We start from the raw sequence: 16,762 nt of genomic DNA on the forward strand, positions 1-16,762 counted from the left end.
GGGGCAGGCCGTGGGGGTCGGGTGCGAGGGACGGAGCGGCCGCCGTGCCGCCCGGCAAGCCCTCCCCGCCGGGGTGCGTGAGGGGTCGGGGCCCGGCCCGGCCCGGCCCGGCCGGGAGGGAACCGGTCCGGGGGCTCCGCGTTGCGAGTAGGTGGATGGCGGCTGGGAGCGGGCCGGGGAAACGAAACCGGCAGGTGTCGGAAAAACAGGTCTCGTGTTCCCGCTTGTGGCCGGCGATTGTGGGTCAGGGCGGTCGGTGGAAGCTCTCCACCTGAGAGGTCAGGCGGTTTCCCCGGGTGTTCGAAGCGGGTGGACAGAGCAGGCTACAGCGTTACCTCTCTCCGTGTCTCTCTGGGCTTTGATGAAATGCTACGGACTTCACGAGCAGCCTCTTTTTCTTGCAAAGTACAGCCGCGCCGATACAGCTCGTTCGTTTCTGCGTGTCGTTAAGGCGTTGCTGGAAGTTGACGGTTGTAAAGTGTTAGAAAAAGACTTCGAAGCTGTCTTCCGAGTAAAATACTCAGTTAAGCGTCGGTTCCACATCGGTCTGTCGGTGGTTAGAGTGCTCCACCCTTTCGGAGCCAGTTTCGGGGGTCAGGGCTTTATGCCATGTTAATAGTCTTCCATTGGTCAGCCTTCTCTCTTCTGTACTTGATTTTAACTGGCAATCTGAAAAGCAAAAATATTTTTTTTCTGCTAGGTGAACTGTGTTAGGAAAAATACTAGGTGTCCCTGTGTTTTTTAAAGGTTTATACTAGCTCAGAGCGTAAACGGCATTTACTTTTTGTATTATTAAGCTGCAGATTTATGATTCTCTGCACTCTTTTCTGAGACATTAACAACAGCAGCAACAAAAGTTACCTGGTGGCTACTAAACCAGCAGTTTTCTAAGCTGAAATACTTTCTGCGAGAAAGAAACTTACTGGCAGCCTAATGCAAGCTATTTTTTTTTATCCTACAGTATTTTTTTGTTCACGTTCTTCATGAACCGAGAACATGAAAATGACTGTTGTATAAAATTTGTCTTGGGCTTTACGCATATTTTTCATTGTACTATGATAACTAGCTGATGGTATTGCTTCAAAAAAGCACCTTCCAAACACAAGACAATGGAAAGCACAGGCATGATTTCCTTTTCAGTACTTGAGATGAACCACTGGGAGCCATGCTTATCTTACTCTCAACTTTGGTTTGGAGTGGTGCTGATGGTATTGATTGCTGGCAACTGATGGTTTTCTTTTAGCTAAGTGCAGATGCAGATGTAAGAGCCATTTATTTTCTAGGGACTGACCCAGGAAACAGTATTTCTCATCCAAATATGCGGACGTGATTAAATAGCTGTTCGATCAGAGTTGGAGCCAGTGTATACGAGGGGAAAACCTTTAGTCAGAAAACAACCAACCTGGTTTGGTCTCTAATTTTTTTTTTTTAATGGTAAATATGATGAAACAGAAAACCAGATTCAAGTCCTGTAATTTTTAGTCCTTAATTACTGATGTGTATTGAGTACAGAATTTTTTATCTCTTGGCCTGATTTCTGAACAAATCAGGTAGGCAGTTCTGCACCAAATCTAAATGCACAATTACCACAGTAATGCATTCAAACCAGAAAATTAGGTTGTCGAGTGCTAATTATTAGAATCTTCCTAAGCAATTATGAACAAGCACAATAATTATTAAAAAAAAGTCTGTGATTTCATACCTAACTTTATTAAAAAATATTGGATTGAGTAGATTTAGGACTTCCTCTATTTAAACAGCTCTGGATTGGTCTATGTCTTAGTTCTGCAGTTAATTCACTTTGAAGTTTTCAGTTTTTTCCTACAGGTGTCTCTTCCTGGGATGTGTTTCTTCAGCATGATGCTGAACAGAATGTGAATGGGGTATATGGTGGTCTCAGCTGTGGTCAAATTTGTTTCATGAAGGTGGTATTTTTATCCTACTGCCCCCCAACATAAATAACCCCCCCCCCAAAATACATTTTGAAACACGCTTTTAGTATACACGGAGCTTCAAAGAGAGCATGTTTTACTCTAATTCTGCTAATACAGATATTTTCAAGTTCTCTGAATGATCACATGAATGGTTCAAAAGATGTTGTTCTGAAATGTTAAGATTTTAATACTTCACTAGAAAAAATATCCATAGTCACTGGATAGCTTAATATTTCATATCTCAAAATGAACAAGTGATGTTTTGTGTTCTTTTCTTGATTTTCATTTAGATTCATAGACTGACTCATAAGATATTTTTAAGAAATGCAGTATTTTATACTTGGAAGATGGTAATTGTTGTGTAATCAAATCACATAATGAAGGTGTTCATAACAATTTGCTGTTCCGAAGTCCAGAGTGCGTTATAAACTCATATTGTATTTTTGGTATATAAGGATTTAGGGTGTACTTCCGGTTTCTTATGTGGCATTGTATATCATAATTCATTCTGTTGTAGGCTTGCATTTTGCTCCAACTTTATTTCACTTGCTTAAAATTGTGGAGTTACCCATAGTGGCTAAGTTGTTAACTTTGTCTGTGTGAGTAGTCCTACTACGGAGTTATGCAAGCACTCATTTTTATCCTTATTCCTGTTTACATCTAACATTTGCAGGACAGTATATTTGGGACAGTATACTTAGGACAGTATACCCTAAAAACTGGGGACAGTATATGTAAACAACAGATTAGAAAAATTGTCAGGATTTTTAATTTAAGGTGTTGAAATTGCAAGAGTTAAAATTTAAAACACATCTTCTTGTGAAGACTGAATATTGAAAAAATTTGGTGTCTAATCAGTTTTACTTTCTGATTTTTAGACATGACAGGATACTTCATTGACTGTTGCAGATATTATAGGGGAGTTTCACAAAACAAAAATGGTCCAGTTCCTGTGTGACATTTTTGCCTGCAAAATGTAGAATCACTTGACTGAGGCTGTTATGATGTAGCTTAGTGGACCTATGATTTCTTGCTGGGTTTTCTCTAATAAAATTAAGATACTAGTTATTAGCAGGTAGTTTGTGTCTAAGAAAACCTAGATAAGTACTCCTATTCATAATAGATGCTGTGTGACAAATTACTGTGCTGAGTCAGGTTTTGCTTCATTTTCACAGTTTATTTCTTTGCTTAAAACATAATTTCTAAGTTGCAAAAACAGTAAATGAACCTATGGCTTTGGAGCTGGATAAATTGTTTATAATCGTAAACTCTTTTGAAAAAAAGAGAGTGATTTTGATTTAAAACTAAAATTAAAATTGCAGAAATGTGTAGAAATCTGTAAACTGACCTATGAATAAAGGTGTACAGAAAAAAAGAGTTTAAGAAACTCCCTAAGTTTTAGGAATCAAACTCTTCATGTTTGGGTTTGATTTCAGATGGAAGTATTTGGAGTATTTGATTTGAATAAGTGATGACAAATATTTCAAACCTGAGATCAGTAAAAATGTCTAAAATATGGACAAATATTAGGTAATAATAGAGGAAAAGCTTTTTCTTAACTGATTTGTGGCCTTCAGATTGTAGGTACGGCTTATGTTTGAGTTGGTGAAACTTCTAAGCTCACAATGTTCTTTTGTTGTCCCTGTGGAAGTATCTTCTGGATTTATTGAGATACAAATCTTCACAGGTTCCTGCTGTACAAATGTTAGCTATATAGTTTACTTTTCATTGAACTTTTTGCATTGCAAAGTGATACGATGTGCTAGAGCTGCAAGTTCAACAGAGGCACAATGTCAATTCTTTCTTCTTGTTCCTTTTGTATGTTATAATGTTGTGGATTACAGCCACGTGTTTCCCAGATACCAGTTTGTGAGTTCATTTTAAAGTGGTCTGCCTTTGGTATTAAATGATATGCCATATCAGTGGCCTGTGATCAGTTTGGATTGAGGAGGCTTTGGTCATGCGAGCTGAGCAAATGATGCTTTCTCCACTGCTGTGAGCATTATAGCAGACCACAGAAGCGCAGTATGACTATACTGTGCATGTGCTTTTTGGTCCTGTGGTTCACTTCAGTGTGTGTACTTTCAGTCATAAGAGCAGAAAGACAAGACATGCATGGCTCTTCCCTGGCCACAAGGTATTGGGTCTATGGTTATTTAGAACAAGGTGTAAGGGTGGGGGAATTGCGTGACATCTTTGAATTGCAAAATCTTTTTGAGAGGGGAAATGCTCACTGTGAAGGCTAATAGTAGCTAGACCTTATCACAGATGGAGAAATACAGTTTCAGGTGTGCCAGAAGCAGCTTTAAGGGGGAAAAGTACATATTTCTGTTTCTCAGCTTAGACACTAATTTACAGTTGTTTTTTTTTTTTTGTCCTGTCCTTGTTCTGCATCTGAACAGATTTGCCATGTAGTGATTGCTTGTGAAAAATATTATCACTGTTACTATACATTTCCCGAAAAGAATGTGTGTTTTGATGTTAAGGAGTTGTGAAATCCAGGGTATAAGAGTATCTTTTGGGAGGAGATCTTTAAATGCAGTTAGTTAGTAATGTGCCATATAGTTAGGGAGTTTTTTTGAGAAATGCGTATTGGCAGAAATGAGAGACCTGGCAGAACTGTTTAAAAGTGCTTAATCAGGAAGCAATTCACACTCACCACCTGCTGTTTGTATCCCCAGCAATAGTATAGGCTGTATTAGCAATAAGTTGGTTTTTTTTTTTTTTTTTTTTTTTTAACTTCTAGGTGCTTGTAAATAGCTTTTTTAAAACTGAGTTTTAGGCCAAATTGCTTTCTGGTCTCTATGAGGACTACACCCAAATTTGAGAATGTTGTTACACCATTGTGTGAATTCATGGTTTACTTGCATCTTGAATAGTGCTTACAGCTTTGGTACCCCTTTTGCCTGACTAAAAGTAATTTACTGGAACTGGTAAAGATCCAGAAATAGGATGCAATGACAATGAGAAGTACAGAATGGATTATCTGCAAGGAGACTAGGAGTCTTCGGCTTAGAAAAGAGGTGACTGCAGGAGACCATGATAGAGTTCTGTAATTCATGTGTGGTCTGAAGGTACATAGAAGCAGATAGGTAACTGTTCCCAGTATGCACATGAGATGTCAGATGAAACTAAAATGTGAAATATACAAAACTTACAGAAGGAGATATATCGCTTAGCATGTCGTTGATTGTGGAATGCTTTATCATGAGATGTTCTGGATGTTAAAGGCCTACAAAGGTTTAGAATCATGGGCAAAAAAATCCATCAGAGTCCACAAAATGCAATAATACCCTCTCTGTCTAAGGATTCCATAATCTGTACATTGCTGAAGGCTGAGATGGTATTCTGCAAAAGGATAGTTATAAGCTACCCCTACACTTAACTTTTTCTAGATATTTGCTGTTAGCAACTGGAAACTTGATTGGTCTGACTTGTTATTGCTGTTGCTGAAGGCTGTTGCATGCTGCTTCCAACTGGGACTATGGATTTCATACCTGTGTTTTCATTAAAAAGGAAGAAAAAACTCTTGAAACATGGGTTGCAAGTAAAAATGAGAAAAATACTTCCCCCCCCCCACTCCTTGCTTATCAGTTATTTCAAGATGTTCTTGCATGCTGTGAGCCTGGTGTGGGAGAGGAATGTTTATGAAATGAATTCATGTAATTTTTCAGTTCAATGTTTATGGGTTCATTTTTGTATTTTTGGAAATAATTACTGTAAGGGTAGTACTAAACATAGAAATGCAAACTTCATTTCAAGTTTGTCAAACTACTTAGAGTTTTATATTCAAACTGAGATGGATTTAGGAACTTCAGAATATGGCTACTTATCCAGATTCCTGGTTTCTTAAGTTTTTATAATCGATTTGAATACTTTAATACTCCTAACATTTTTAAACTTAATTGATTCTTCCAGATGACTGCTGGGTACCTGATGAATACATGCCTAACCATGAGATCTGGCTTATAAATGTCTTGTATCACAAATAAAAAACATTGTGGCCCATGCATTTATTTTAACAGTTAATTCAATCAAATAACATAAAAAACAGATTTGGAATTCCTGATAAATAGGATCTTTTTCTAAGCCAGGTACATAAACTAGGCAGACATAATTTGCATGCACATTTACTGTTATTAAAGGAACAATTCAAACATAAGTTTGCAAAACAAATTACATTGAGAATTAACTATTTGCATGCTCAGTAACAGTTGGACATGCAAGCTATGCTTTTAGGTTTCCAATTACCTGAAAGTCATTCCTGTAGCTAGTCATGAACTGTGCACTGTTGTGGTATCTTACATCTTTGAATTTGCTTTACCAAACAATATAGGGAGTTGGATGGTACCTACTTAGAGAGTATGCTAAAAACTTTTTAAAAGTGATGTAGGAAAATGCAGAAGTGACTCTACCCATGTCTGTGGTAAAAATAAGTGACTGGATCAGCTTATGGAGTTTTTACTTAGGTTGTAAATAAAATTGCTGCTTAGACTATTATAGATTAAGACCTGGTTTTCTACTGCTTGTTCCCTTTCCAGCTCTTGCAGAGCTTGTTGTACAAACTTCTTACATTTTTTGCAAAACAGACTCTGCAAATAGGAGGTTAGTGGAAAAAACTGTAGTTTTCCTCAAGTTTTGTCAATAAAGTGTTTTTATTGAATGATTCCTAAAAAATGTTGGGTAGTACTTTAGAATGTGAGTGCTCTGTCTTGTTTTCAATTGAAACCTCTTGTATCTGACAAGTGTTTTCAAATAGATTGTTTCGTGTTTTCTTTCAGATAAGCCTCAACAAAATGCTGCGGTGTTTTGTGCATGCCTTTCTCTGGACAAGTTTATCTTCTTGTTGTTAGTTATTTGAAAAAAAAATTTCTCAGGATGCATTAATCCTTCCTCAAATGTTTGTTGTCCCATAGTTAGTGTGGGTGAAAACTTGCGAGAAAAGAAAAAGGGAAAAATGTGTGTTTTATCTGTGAGAAGTGATGACCTTCAAAAATTTGTTCTTTATTCTTCCTGTCTTCCTTCTTTTTCTCATTTACTGGAGCTTGCTTTGTGTAATTTGTTTAATTTGGGTTGTTGAGTAAAGTTTGTGGACATTGATATTTTATATATTGAACACACAGAAATAATAAAATAATCTGATCTTCCGAAATATGAATGCACTTATTTTATGATGCAGGTATGACACAAATGACCTATAGTTATTTAGTGCTTTTCCGTGTTAGCTAACCTTTTTGTGTATAGCAGAGCAGATGCAGCAGGCTGTGGTTTTTTTTGTCCTTTGTTGTCTGGCAGTGCTTTCAGTACAGGGGCCAAAGTGGGCACCCTTTGGCAGTCAAGAGCTGCCTCCCACATGTTTGCATGTTTGGAAGAACAATTGTGTCAAGTCTTGGGTAGCTTAAGTTTTGGTTTCTGCTGCTGAGGGGTGGAACTTGAAGTACTGGTTAGTTATTTTACACTACAAGTGAGAAGTGGATAGCCTTCAGAGGAGATGCGACAGCTTACTATTAAGGTGGCGAGAGAGTACTGTAATAACTGAAAGTTGGTTTCATATAGTGAAGACTGCGGTTCTTTGTGCATTTTGACCAACTGCAAATTAACACATGCTGTTTTTCTGGTGTGTTTCATCCTGTTTCATACGAGTATTTTCTAGTTGTGTGAATCAGTGCCTTGCTTGTAATTTGATTAAACATAATTGCTAGTTTGGATTTCTCTATTAGCTGTCAAATATATGAAAGTTGGAAGATGTTTTCCAGTTCTGGGGATAATATATTCTGTGTTCTTGTGAGGGTATGGAGGATTCTGCATGGAAGAATGGTGTTTAACAGATAATTTTCTGCCAATAAATTATATTTAGTATCCTGACAGCTTTAACAATATGGTAAGGTATAGGCATTACAAAAAGCAGCCCAGTGTTTTGACAGGGCAGGCTGGAAATTGTAGCTGCCTGGTACTAATTAGGATAGTTAAGATTCAGTTAGCTGTGGTGAGGTATAGAGGTCCTTTCCTTTTCTTAGGATATGGAAGAAACAATCCTGTAGATTCTGCACTTACTAAACAATCATGCAGAATAAAGTGTGTGATCAAGCATTGTAGTATGGTACACTGCTGTTCTGTAGATGTAGGTAATTAACTCTTTCCATATCTGGCCTTAGTTACTAATGTCAAAGCATGCAGGAAGTTATTCTTTTCTTTCTTCCTCTCTTACCTGTTTTTTTCTTTTGCTTTGGCAGCTTCTGAGAAGTTTGTTGTAGTCTTTTATCACCTTTTTGTTCTGGTAGTTAGTGTACCTATCAAAATATCAAGTTTGTTATGCTTGTACAAGCTGTGTAATTTAAATATTACAGAATTTGTTTAAAAAGCACTTCCCCCTGTCATCCTAACTGGTTAAATGCATTTGCATCTTGGATTATATAAATACTGGTAGCATTAATGAGATTTCATCTTGCTGTGAGTATATGAGCTTTTCTAGTGTTGTACTGTGACATTTTGAATTAGGTTCGTTAGGTTTCTCAGGCCACATACTGATATATGTGGATAGATGTGATAGATACTGATAGATGTGGATGATTAAACTTTGCTGACTTCATGTTTACAGTTCTGTAGTATTAAGACAAAGGTAGCATTACTATGCTCTTGGCTGATGATTTGAAGGTCTTTTGGCAGGGCCTGACACTGGCTATAAACTTTTTAAAAGGAGGACCAGATTCTTTTACACAGCTGTTGGCTCTTTAGCTGGCAACTGTGGACAAGTTACATGCTTGCATTTTATCTAGATTTTGCGCTGTTTAATCAGACATGTTTCAAGACATAGGCAAACTACTTGGTCACCAAGAAATTCAAGTTCTATGGGCAGGCCTTGCAGTTTCTTGGATCAGGCTCATAGCTTGAGCTTGCTTGACTAAAGCTTTCCGAGGATTAGCTAAAAAGCTTCTTTCTTTCAGCGTTATGCAAAGTACTAATGCATGCTAATTTGAGTGGAGTATGTCTTCTCATTGATTCACGTTATCAACTGCTTTTCTAGATAGTCATGGGCAAACTTGTCAACGTGCAGTACTGTCTTGCAAGGGGGGCAGAAAATGGCTGATTACAATGTTGATATTAGACATTTAAAATAACTGTTGAAAATCTCTCTCTACATACTGCTTGTCTTTCTATTTTATAATGTGCAGCCTAAATGGACATAGTGCCCTTGTTTCTATGACTTTGTATTTGCTAATGTCTTGCACATACTCATTGTGTAGTAGTAAATAAAAACTCTAGAACTTTTTATTTCTCAGCTTGCACTGCTCTTTAACATCACAAAACAGGTAGTTATGTATACCCCTAAGTGGAATAGTTAAGACAGTGATAGCATGATTTCAGTGTGGATTTTACTTTAGAATGGCATCTTAGTAGCTATGTTCTTGTCTGCAAAAGAACCTCTGAAGGCCTTTTAACTCTTACACTTGACTATATTTTATGCTGCCCTGTTTTATGATTTGGTAGGGTGTAACTGAATTTTTGCATGTGAAAGAAAGGGCAAAAGTAGGAATTGGTGGGAGAAAGTATGCAGGACTCTTGAATTCCACAAAGTCCTTGAGAGAATTACATGGTGTGTTAGAAGTTAATAGAATTGAATTTGAAGGCCAGCATTTTCCAACTGATTTACAGCATAGCTTTGCTTTTTGTGGTAAATTTAAACCATGTCACTCAGTACTGGTGCTTACTGTTTTAGACTGACAAGTGTAATGAACAATGCTGCAATAATACAATTATGAAATGAATTTAAGAAGTCTCAACTCATAGGTCATAGCTGTAAAGGTGTTAAATTACTAGGAAATCATAAAATGAATAGCATTGTCTGATAAGAAGTATATGGACTTCTAGCACAGTAAGTACTGCATAGCCTCTATCATCTTTCTGCTTCCTAAACTACTGAGATTGTATAGTAGAATCTGCTCAAGGAGTGTTCTTACAAAGATTGTGCTTATCAAAGAGCTGTTTTACCCAGTAAGTTAATGAGAAGATGTCCTTTACTGAGGAAGAAGGGTATCACAAGCGTGGATCAGAGAGTTTATTTCCACCAAAAATAACATAACTGGCTGGTCTGTGTGGTCATTGGACAGGGACCTGGACCCTAAGATTCATGGAAGCAGGTAGAAAAAAGATCCTGTGAAAGAGGATTTGTATTTTTCACACTCCGATAAAGCTGTGCAAAAATTCTGCCTTTCCAATGCTATGCAGATGTCTTCATGATTAGCTGAAAATTACTAATTTTGCTTGCAGTACAGATTCAAGTTCATCATAGTACAATTCAGTTATATGCTTGAGCCTTGTCTCAGTTCCAGAGATGTCCAGAGATGTAAAAAAAATAATCTAGTTAGTATCTTTACTTTGGTATGTTTTGCAAACAGGATTTTAGCAATCTAGCAGCCAGGGAAGCATGCTGGCATGTCTGATTGTGGAAGTTAGCATGACTTAATCACCGTTTATTAGCTAGATTAACAATCTTTAAATTAACTAATTTCTTCATCGTGGCTAAGTGGTAGGGTATATTCAGTTTGTTTGGTGCATTGCTGTTTTTAAAGTAGCTCAGGTATTAAAACTGATGTTTTGGTGAAATGTCTTGGCAGAGAGGAATTTTTATCATACTAATTTATGCAATAATTAGTTTGTTGTGCCTGGTGATTGAAATCAGACACTAGCCAAAATCGTCTTGCAGCTTTTCTTGTAGCTGAACCACTTGGATGTGGCTTTTTTTTTGTCTCCTTACCCCTTTTCATGAGGAATGTAGGAAATCAGTTATCTTTCAGATTTATAACCCTTTATCTTAGACAAATTTAATTACAAAACTTACGGAAGACAGAGCCTCAGGTTTCTAGGAACACATGTAGGCACTGTGCTTGTGTATGTTTTGTGGCCACAGACAAAACTAGGATAAAAAGGTTGATACTAGATTTCCTTTTGAAACTGGCTTTCTATATGAATGATTTAATTTAATACATTTACATAGAAACTGATTAAGCTAATTGGTAAAGCAATTTATATAACTGCTTTTGGAAATGGGCATCATCTGTGACGTAGTGGAAGGTGATGTCTGGCACTGTGCACATGTATGAGTTGGCAGAATTAATATTAATTCATAGCTGTAACTTTGGCTTTGCGTGTTTACCTGTGCAGCTGCAGTGTTTAACTTACAGCAGCAGGTAGGAATAGCTCAGAATCAGAGAACTGTGGAGGTTGGAAGGGACTCTCTTCTAGTACCTCTGTATCTCTCTTGTACTGGGGAGCCCAGAAGTGGGCACAGCACTCCAGGTGTGGCCTCACCAGTGCTGACTAAAAGGGAAGGATCACCTCCCTTGACCTGCTGGCAACAGTCCTCCTAATGCAGCCTGGGATGCTGTTAGCCACCTTTGCTGCACGGGCACATTGCTGGCTTATGTTCAACTTGGTGTCCTCCAGGACCCCCAAAAGCCTTTTCTGCAAAGCTGCTTTCCAGCCTGCCAGCCCCCTTCATGTACCCCATACGCCCTGGGTGGTTCCTCACCAGGTGCAGGACTTTGCACTTCTCCTTGTTGAGCTTCATGAGGTTCCTGTCAGCCCATTTCTCCAGCCTGTCAAGGTCCCTCTGGATGACAGCACAACCCTCTGGTGTATCAGCCAATCCTCCCAGTTTTGTATTGTCTACAAACACCGCATTGTTGTAAGCAGAAATAGTTGCTCTGATTTGGCTTAGATAAAAGTATGTGTCTGAGAGACCTTGAAGTGGTGAGGAACTGAGTTATTGGTTAACTAAACGTAATTCCAACTATTGGCTGTTGCAGTATGCCCTCCTCTCCCACTCCTCATTAAAGCTAGTCCTTTAGGAATGCTTGGTTTGGTTTGGGAACACTGGGCTTGGTACTAGGCAGGTAAGTGGATGAAACATGCTTCTGAAAAGTTTCTCTCTATCCGCTAAGGGAAAGAATATTAGTGATGTAAAAGACAAATTTGTAAGTGGATGCTGAAGTAAACTGCTTTTAACACCCTCCCCAAACCAATCAAAGAATGAATTAACTCCTCTCTCTCTCTCTCTCTCTCTGCTCCTCCTCCCCTGCAAAGCCCCCCAAAACTGCACTGACAATGTTGGAGAATACTAGAAGAGTTGAGGGAAGGATGTTAATCTGTATGCTATGATGAAGTAACTACTGACTGCTGGATATCTTGTATGCAGTCAATGGAATGGATTGAAAGGTGTAGAATGATGAGTAATGAAGGACTATTACACTTTTTCCCAATGAAGAAAGAGCAGAGGGTTTGTTTTTTAGAGGTGGTGTGTGTGTGTATGTATGTGTATATGTGTATTTCACTGATGTGTATACTTATTTAATATATTTTTAGGTGAAGGCCTAAAATCTGATTTTGTGCAGAGGAATCAAATATCCTGTTTGATTATATTTCCAGTGTCACTTTACTGTCAGTGAACCATTATAAATCGTAAGCACTGTCTATTGCACTTTGCAATGAAGAAAAGCATAGCTTCACTTGTGGTCATAAATCCAAGTTTCATTTTCCTGTGATGGGTCACAGTAGCAAGGTTATATGTGGAACTTCTAATGGATGGGAATAAATGAAGGGTGTCTTCTATACAAGCCAGCTGTTTACTGCTGAAGGAAGTTATCCCACTTTCACATGTTGAGGTGTGTTTGCCTATATGGACTTGATAGTTTAAATGCTAAAATACCCCCAAATTAAAATGGTACTGATTTTTGGGAATGCAAGAGTTACAGAAGTATCATTAATTTCAATTCAAATAGGGTTGGACAGTAGTGTAGGGAGGGGAATAGGATTTTACTGAAGGTGGGAGTGTGGAAAAAGAAATCTTAAGTGCTAAGAATGGAGAGTGGTGTGCTGAGTGAAATGGGCAGGCAAAGTGAGAGAAAAAATAATGACACAAAAAGCAGGCTAAATGTTGGAATACCAGTAGGAGAGTAAAGCATGGGAGGACTTAAAGGCATCTTGCACATACAGCTTTCTTGTGCAGTGATTCATATCAAGCTAGAAGGGTCATGAAGCTAATGAAATTAGTGGCTAATACAGTGACATACAAAAAAACTTATGCTGTGTGGCAAAGAAAACATTATTGCAGGCATTTTGCAGATGGAGAAAATGAGGAATGAGTTAAACTAGATGCTCAGGAAAGCAAAATCACTAAAAAGCTAGTCACAGTTGAGTTATTTGTATTCTGGGATGAGCTTTTTTTGTAAGGTTAAGGAAGAATTTTGTCAACAATAGATGGCACATGGTGATGTATAGTTGGAAATTGTAACACCTGCTGAAGTTAAAATGATCAGTCCTTTCATGAGTACTGCGTCTTAGTATGAAACAGAAATATAACTTTTAATCATCCTCAGTGTAGAAATGGAAATAAGAGGAAACTTATTGTCTTCCTTTGTATCACTTGCATGCTTTGTTTCTGTTGAAGAGGTTTCAGAGAATAAGGGTTAATATAGTTCTGCTGTTAAACTGCTGACGTGAGAGTTAGGAAATCCAGGTGCTCTTTCTTTCTGTTTGCAGTGTGAGTGGGAAGTGAGTAATCAGTTTTCTCTGTATACTAACTGGGAACAGTGATATTTTATCAAATTTGTAGCTTTGTTACTCTGGATTGTGCCTGTGTAATGTAAATCCCTAGACAGAGAAATGCAGTAACTTGCAGACGGGTCAACACAGGAACATGCTATTATGATGTTAAAGGCTAACTTGAGGAAAGGTGCCATAAAACCAGAGGCATGAACTGGACAGTATAAATGTCACTCATGGTAGTGTTCGTGCTGGGTGAAGGCTGAGTATTTTTAAAGGAGGAGGGAGAAAAAGTAAACATGTGTTTTGTGCCTTTTATACTAGCATGGGTAGAGGATTTCAGAAGCTCTTTTCCTGTTTCAAACATATATGTCTGTCCTGGTTTCATCTGGGATAGAGTTAATTTTCTTTCTAGTAGCTGGTATAGTGTTACCTTTTGGATTTAGTATGAGAAGAATGTTGATAACACACTGATGTCTTCAGCTGCTGCTAAGCAGTGTTTATACTAAGTAGGGGATTTTTCCGGTTCTCATGCCCAGCCAGCAAGAATTCAACATGAATCTCAGAATTTATTTTACAGATTATTCTCTTCAGTGTATGTTATTTTTTTTCTTTTTCTTTTTTTTTTTTTAAAGCTGGATTGAAAGTGAACCACAATGGCTGCTGTCATCTCAGATAGTCCTTCAAACCCAAGCTGCAAAATCATGACTTTTAGGCCTTCGATGGATGAATTCAGGGATTTCAACAAATACTTAGCATACATGGAATCACAAGGTGCTCATAGGGCTGGAGTTGCAAAGGTAAACATCTACAATGTAGAAGGAAAATTGTTCCTAATATGTTTTCCCAGTATCTGTATTTTGCTGATTGCAAAACTGACTTTTTTGGTATTTAACATTTTTTCCCAATGATTTTCAATGAGTGGATACTGCTCTGTTACTGTTTTAAGAAAGAGCTTTTTGGTATCTCTGATGTTTCATGCAAACTAATGAAGATGATGTATACTGTTTTCTCTCTAACTGTCAATTGTTTCCATGTTTATGATAGTGAAAGAAGATCTCATCTTAAGGCAGATTTAAGCTAGTTTTTGGCAAATCAGAACAAATTAGGGAGTTCATAGTATAAATTGGAAAGTCCTGATTTATCAGATGTTGAACTCGGTCTTCTAGGGTTGTGTATAACTTTACTGGAGCAAATAATCCCACTACAGTCAATGGATGTATGCATGAAGATAGTGATGCAGTGTTTGAATGAAAATTGTTTTCTTTTTAATGGTAATCATGTTATCTTTTATTAATGAGTATTGGAGGTACATTAATTACCATTGAATTGCCCTTCGAACAATGGTATATCCAGGGTTTTACAGCAGGTGTTTGTCCCCTAATGGAGATTGATTGTCAGATATTAAGTTTGATGTAATTTAGTGCTACATCATATAAGTATTTATGCAGTATTTGTTTTGCCACTTTTCAAACCATCAGGACATAGTGCAGGTCTAGAAAGCCTAGCTTAGTTATTGCAAGTAGTCAGTGGGAATAGCCGTCTTCATCACTGGGTTTTTAAGCTAATGTTGCAAAGTCAAGACATTTAAAAATTGAGAAACAAAACCTGCAATCCTTGCTTTCCCCTGGCCCACTCCCTGCTTCCTGTAAAACAAAGCAAAATTGAATCCCTTTGAACTCCCCAAACTGAACACACTTTGAAAACCTTATAGTTTATTTGCTTTCTGATTTATGAGGGTGGAGTACATGTAGGTCATTTTCAAACTCTTCTCTGCAAACAGGAGTAGAAATGGGATAAATAGACAACAGAGGAAAGCCTGAGCTGAATTTTCCACTTACTCAACTATATTATGGATATATTATGGAACCTATTTTTTTGTGTGGGGATGAACTATTGCAGTCCTCTCATCTTGAACAGTAAACATAACAGCAAATTCATCATAGTGACATCTGTTGCTCAACAGATTTACACCATTAACATGTATATGAGCAGGAGATTGTAGCTATGTATCATTCTGTGGATTCTGTACATGGACTCAACATTAAAAAACCCTCTCATTTTCATATTGCTTATATAAATAGCTTTATTTCAACTGTTGGTAGTTTCTAATCCTTTTTCATGGGGATCTAGCCAAAGAAATAGAAAGTGCCTTATGACCAGCCACTGAGATGAGACTAATTTTCTTCTATTTCAGTTTGTTTATTCACATATCATATGCTTGCTTTCTTTGGTATGTTGTGTATAAAACAAAGACAGGTATGCATAAATTGTAGTCCTTGCTTTCTCTGGCTATATGAGGAAGCTGTTATATGAGCCAGGATTAGTGTGTAATATGTTTGGGAAAAAAAAAAAAAAAGAACTAGTTTTGTTTAAAAAGAAGAATATTTGTGATATGCTCTTTATCATGGCTATGTCTGTCCTAGACTGCAATTAATCTTTTCATTCAATGGTATTCAAAACCAGAAGCTTCTTAATTTGGGGAAAAAAAAAAAAAAAAAAGGAAAAGTATCTTACATTTCATTTTCCTTTAAAAACTGTGTATCTGTTTACCTCTTTGACAGTTCTCTGGATGTGTACCATCAAAAAATGAACTATAATCCTTAAAAAGCCTCTGCAAACTTCTGTTTTATTTCTGAGATATTCATAATAAATAAATGCTTCAGTTACTCTCCATCAGTTTTTTTTTTGCGCTGCTGCTTTTCTTTTCTGTCAGGGATTGAAGCAGCTGGGAATGCTGGTCAGCAGCTTCCTGATCCATGGTGCTAGGTGCTCCTCTGAGGCTGCTGGTATACTTAAGATTAACTGTGGGACTAAAATATGTCATGGTTTGATCCCAGTGTACTAGTCATTTGTGTATGTGAACTTTAGGATATCTGGAAAGGGAGAGTTTTCCATGTCTTGGCATTCTTGGTTGCAAAATTTCAGCCAGCAGGCAGTGTGAAGAGGTAATGAAGTCTTATTGGAAATATTCTTCAGATTTTTATGAGACATAAATATGGCTTCAGTCATAGTTGTGTTTTGGTTCCTTATCTTGGTTCTGGTTCTGCTTCCTTTCCTGCCATCCAGCAATTAAATAAACCTCCATGTGTAACTGGTGTAGGAGAAAAGGGCAGAGCCATTGAGGATGTCCTGAGGAGAGCAAAGGACATAGTAACATTAGGAAAGACTGAAAGGAAAGAATGTGAAACAATTTTGCCTTTATTGTAAAATTTAAAATTTCTGTAATATTGCTGTCATCTTCATATCCTTACTCTTAGTGTTTCCCCCACCCCCCCGCCCCCCCC

The 16,762-nt window shown here is 37.6% G+C and overlaps 1 protein-coding gene across 1 annotated transcript in view; it reads left to right on the forward strand.

Moving 5' to 3' along the window:
- The window catches only part of KDM4C (lysine (K)-specific demethylase 4C), a 271,840-nt gene that overhangs the window by 123 nt on the left and 254,955 nt on the right, over window positions 1–16,762 (forward strand). The window contains exon 2 of the mRNA XM_010586055.1: window positions 14,111–14,275. Coding sequence (XP_010584357.1) covers window positions 14,132–14,275 — 144 coding nt within the window. The 5' untranslated portion in view covers window positions 14,111–14,131. The remainder of the gene's footprint in view (window positions 1–14,110; window positions 14,276–16,762) is intronic.

The sequence above is a fragment of the Haliaeetus leucocephalus genome, unplaced genomic scaffold (assembly GCF_000737465.1).
Source record: "Haliaeetus leucocephalus isolate CR32 unplaced genomic scaffold, Haliaeetus_leucocephalus-4.0 Scaffold139, whole genome shotgun sequence".
Lineage (NCBI taxonomy): Eukaryota > Metazoa > Chordata > Aves > Accipitriformes > Accipitridae > Haliaeetus > Haliaeetus leucocephalus.